The 3,753-nt window shown below is 33.7% G+C and overlaps 1 protein-coding gene across 1 annotated transcript in view; it reads left to right on the forward strand.

The window, feature by feature from the left end:
* Positions 1-3,753, forward strand: part of LOC106466156 — a 49,792-nt gene that overhangs the window by 42,504 nt on the left and 3,535 nt on the right. Inside the window, exons 3-4 of the mRNA XM_013926402.2 lie at positions 2,542-2,634; positions 2,934-3,064. Coding sequence (XP_013781856.1) covers positions 2,542-2,634; positions 2,934-3,064 — 224 coding nt within the window. The remainder of the gene's footprint in view (positions 1-2,541; positions 2,635-2,933; positions 3,065-3,753) is intronic.

Here is a 3,753-nt window from a genome sequence, read left to right on the forward strand (position 1 = left end):
TTAACTATTATACGTGATGTACGTTTTTGGGGGGTTGTTAATGAAAGTGTTCCAAAATGCGACATTAATTTCTTGACGACCTAATATTTAATGTGAGATTCTGAACTTATTATAGAGACGTGTACTATATTACCTTTAATCAATATAGGAACGTTTTGTTTACGATCTTGAAAACACTTTAAGAATACTTAATGGAGGAGTTTGAACTCATTTTAGAACCTCTTATTCAAGACCTTTAATCATCTTTTGGAAGATCTACAACCAGTTTTACTGATTGTATGTATATGTTTTCTTTTCTTTTTCACAGACTCAAAACCACACAGTTTTATTGATACTTAAATTAATCCCTGAATGTAGCTTCAACAGCATACAATGTATTGAATTAAAACTTGTGAAGAGGTAACATGCGATTGTGAATTGTTGGTAAATCACCTTATACAGGGTCATTGAGAAATTTGAACGTGAGATCATGGGCCCATTTTAGAAATATCTAATGTAGGACTATAAATTCACGTGAGAAACTTTGAATATCCGACCTTAAAGTAATTTTAAGAAGATATAAAGTAAGATTTTAACTCACATGGCAAAAATCGTATTTAATGTCTTAACTCACGAGACTGATGTCTAATTAAAAACCTTAATTGCATTTACGATATAAATATCTTATTATTAAGACCCTAGATTTACTTTACAGTATTATGACGTAAGTGGCCTGGCATAGCCAGGTGGTTAGGGCGCTCGATTCGTAATTTGAGGGTCGCGGGTTCGAATCCCCGTCACACCAAACATGCTCGCCCTTTCAGTCGTGGGGACGTTATAATGTGACGGCCAATCTTACTATTTGTTAGTAAAAGATTAGCCCAAGAGTTGGCGGTGGGTGGTGATGACTAGCTGCCTTCCCTCTAGTCTTATACTAAATTAGGGACGACTAGCGCAGATAGCCCTCGCGTAGCTTTGCGTGAAATTCAAAACAAACAAACAATTATGACGTAAGATCTTGAAGTTAGCTTAGGAGCATAACAAAAATTTTAATTCGTTAACAATTAACTAATGCTAGATCTTAAATCCACATTCATATATTTAGTGTTAATTGTTACTTTTAACATAAGTTGTTGAACATTGTAAATGAAAACAATGAACAAATGTTGTTTTTTTCGTTTTTGTTTCCATCTGCACATAGTTGTCCCTAATTTTGAATGATAGACTAGACGGAAAATAGCTAGCTTGTTAAGAAGCCACACTGCCAACTATTGGGCTAATTTCATCTGACCGAATAGTGGGATCTGATCGTTAGTCTTATAACGTATCCACGGTCCAAAGTACAAAACTCATTTTCGCGACAACAGGACGCGAACCTAGAATCCTCGGATTCACACTCCGGATTCGCTAAACATTGTGCAACGTCCTGCCCAAATACCTCGCGTTAGGAGAGCGACACTTCTATGGACTAACAACGCTAAATCCGGGGTCCGATTCAAATGGTGGACACAGCCCAATGCGACTGTGCCCTAAAACAAGCAAAAACATAATCTTCAATATACGAAAGACGATCTTAGTAACATTATAACTTAATCATCACCACAAGGTACAGAAGTAAAATATATACAATGTCTCGACCACTATTATGTCTGTAGTAACCCAACCGGCCTGATGAACCCTGATATTACGCGAAAGGCCTCGTCGGCACTGGAGTTAGCAGATATAAGGTGGTTGATATGTTATTACTTTATTCTATACTTTCACTAATAAATCGTTTTTAAATGTACCAAGTTAATGTTTAGTATAGCACTAAATTTAAAATATAAAGAAAGACAAAGAAACTCAACCTTGATTAAATGACATAGACATATGAAGGCAAAGAAAAATTTTAACGAAAAATATCTAACGTAACTTTGGCAATAATATATTTATTACTGCAAAACAAAAACGTGTAAAACATCGACACATATATAATAAAAGATATAATATAGTGAATACATTTACGACACGTTGAATATTTCGTACAGAATGTTAAATTATTAGACATTTTAACACAACTACATTTTATCGTTTTCCTTTTAAAATAGTTTAATAACTGAAATGAAAATCCATTACCGAGATTATTGTTAGAATTTTCGCCGTTCGTGCAGACAGAACGAAAATAAGGCAATCGTGTTTTTTTATCCTTCTTAATGAAGTTCAGTCATATAGAAAATAGGTATTCTATAGTTATTGTATTAACTGAAGTGGACGATATTTTCACTTAGTTACGAGGTTTTTTGAAGTTGGATATCATTCTGGCTTTTAAATAGTGAAACTTTTCTAGACTGTGTTGATTTGATTCAAATTTCTGAGATAATTACACCTACTTATATTGCCATATATATCATATAAATATTTTTTAATAACGTTTCTTTCTCTTTTACCATAACTACAGTTTCTGAGAGACTATAGTAATATATTGCAGTTTTTACCTGCTTTATATTTGCACGTCAAAACTTCTATATTTTTTTTCCACTCCGTGCTGTTAATGTTGCTTATTCTTTTCTTTTTGTTGTCTAGTTGCCCTGGAAACGAATATTTTTGTTGTGGAGACCAATGTTGTAACGTTCCTCCAACAAAGGTGGCGCCACTCTATTCTGCCTGGTACTTCTGGTAAGCATTCGCGTTTTTGTGAGTAACGTGCGAACATTTTTTTTTTCAGGTCTAAAAATAAAGGTGGCTCACACGTAACTCATTGAATCGAATCTTCTCTTCATAATGTTTTTATTCATCTTTTTAAATAAAAATGATAATAATTTAATGTCTAAACTAAAGTGTGAAATATTATGCCTTGTTGAGAAAACTTTCTGATTAACTAATAATTAAAACTATCATAAATAACTTATTTTTGAAAGTTACCGTTGAATAAAAAGATGACTCTCCAGTAATCAGTGTTAATTTCTGACCTGTAGGGTTGCTATATTCATTGTTGGTTGTTTAACCGTTTCTATGGCCATTGCGTGTATTTTATGTTGTAAGAAGAACCGAAAAGACGTTCTGATTCGACTTGCACAGTCAGTACCTAATGCAGTACTTCGAACAGGTAAGCAAGAACTTCTTACGAACAACGTTTATAGAATGTTTAAACATTTATTTAATCAAACTGTTGTTTTATAGTTAGCTGACAACGCGAGATTTACACGACTGATGTGTAATTTATTAGGTTTAAACATTTATTTAATCAAACTGTTGTTTATAGTTAGCTGACAACGCGAGATTTACACGACTGATGTGTAATTTATTAGGTTTAAACATTTATTTAATCAAACTGTTGATTTATAGTTAGCTAACAACGCGAGATTTACACGACTGATGTTGCACTTCTTCCTTAGAAAAAGTAAATTGTATGATATCGACTCCAGAACAAATGATTCAGTATTAGGCTGTCCATTCAAACAGCTGACTTTTGCAACAACTAATTCGAACTTTAAAGTACGATTTTCACATAACCCTTCCAGACCTAGCTTAATGCTGCACTGAAAAAAAAGTATATCAGATTATTTACAAACTAATTTTTTATGCTTATGCATACAATTAGGTTCGTGTGAGAACTAAGAAAATATATCGTTTGTAAATCTATAAGTTAAAATTACGCTTTTCCATTTTCCAATAGTACTTTCTGAACAGATGATTTAAATGTAGGCCCGACATGGCCAGGTGGATAAGGCGCTCGACTCACAATCTGAGGGTCGCGGGTTCGAATCCGCATCCCACCAAACATACGCGACCTTT

The sequence above is a fragment of the Limulus polyphemus genome, unplaced genomic scaffold (genome assembly GCF_000517525.1).
Source record: "Limulus polyphemus unplaced genomic scaffold, Limulus_polyphemus-2.1.2 Scaffold72, whole genome shotgun sequence".
In the NCBI taxonomy this organism is placed as follows: domain Eukaryota; kingdom Metazoa; phylum Arthropoda; class Merostomata; order Xiphosura; family Limulidae; genus Limulus; species Limulus polyphemus.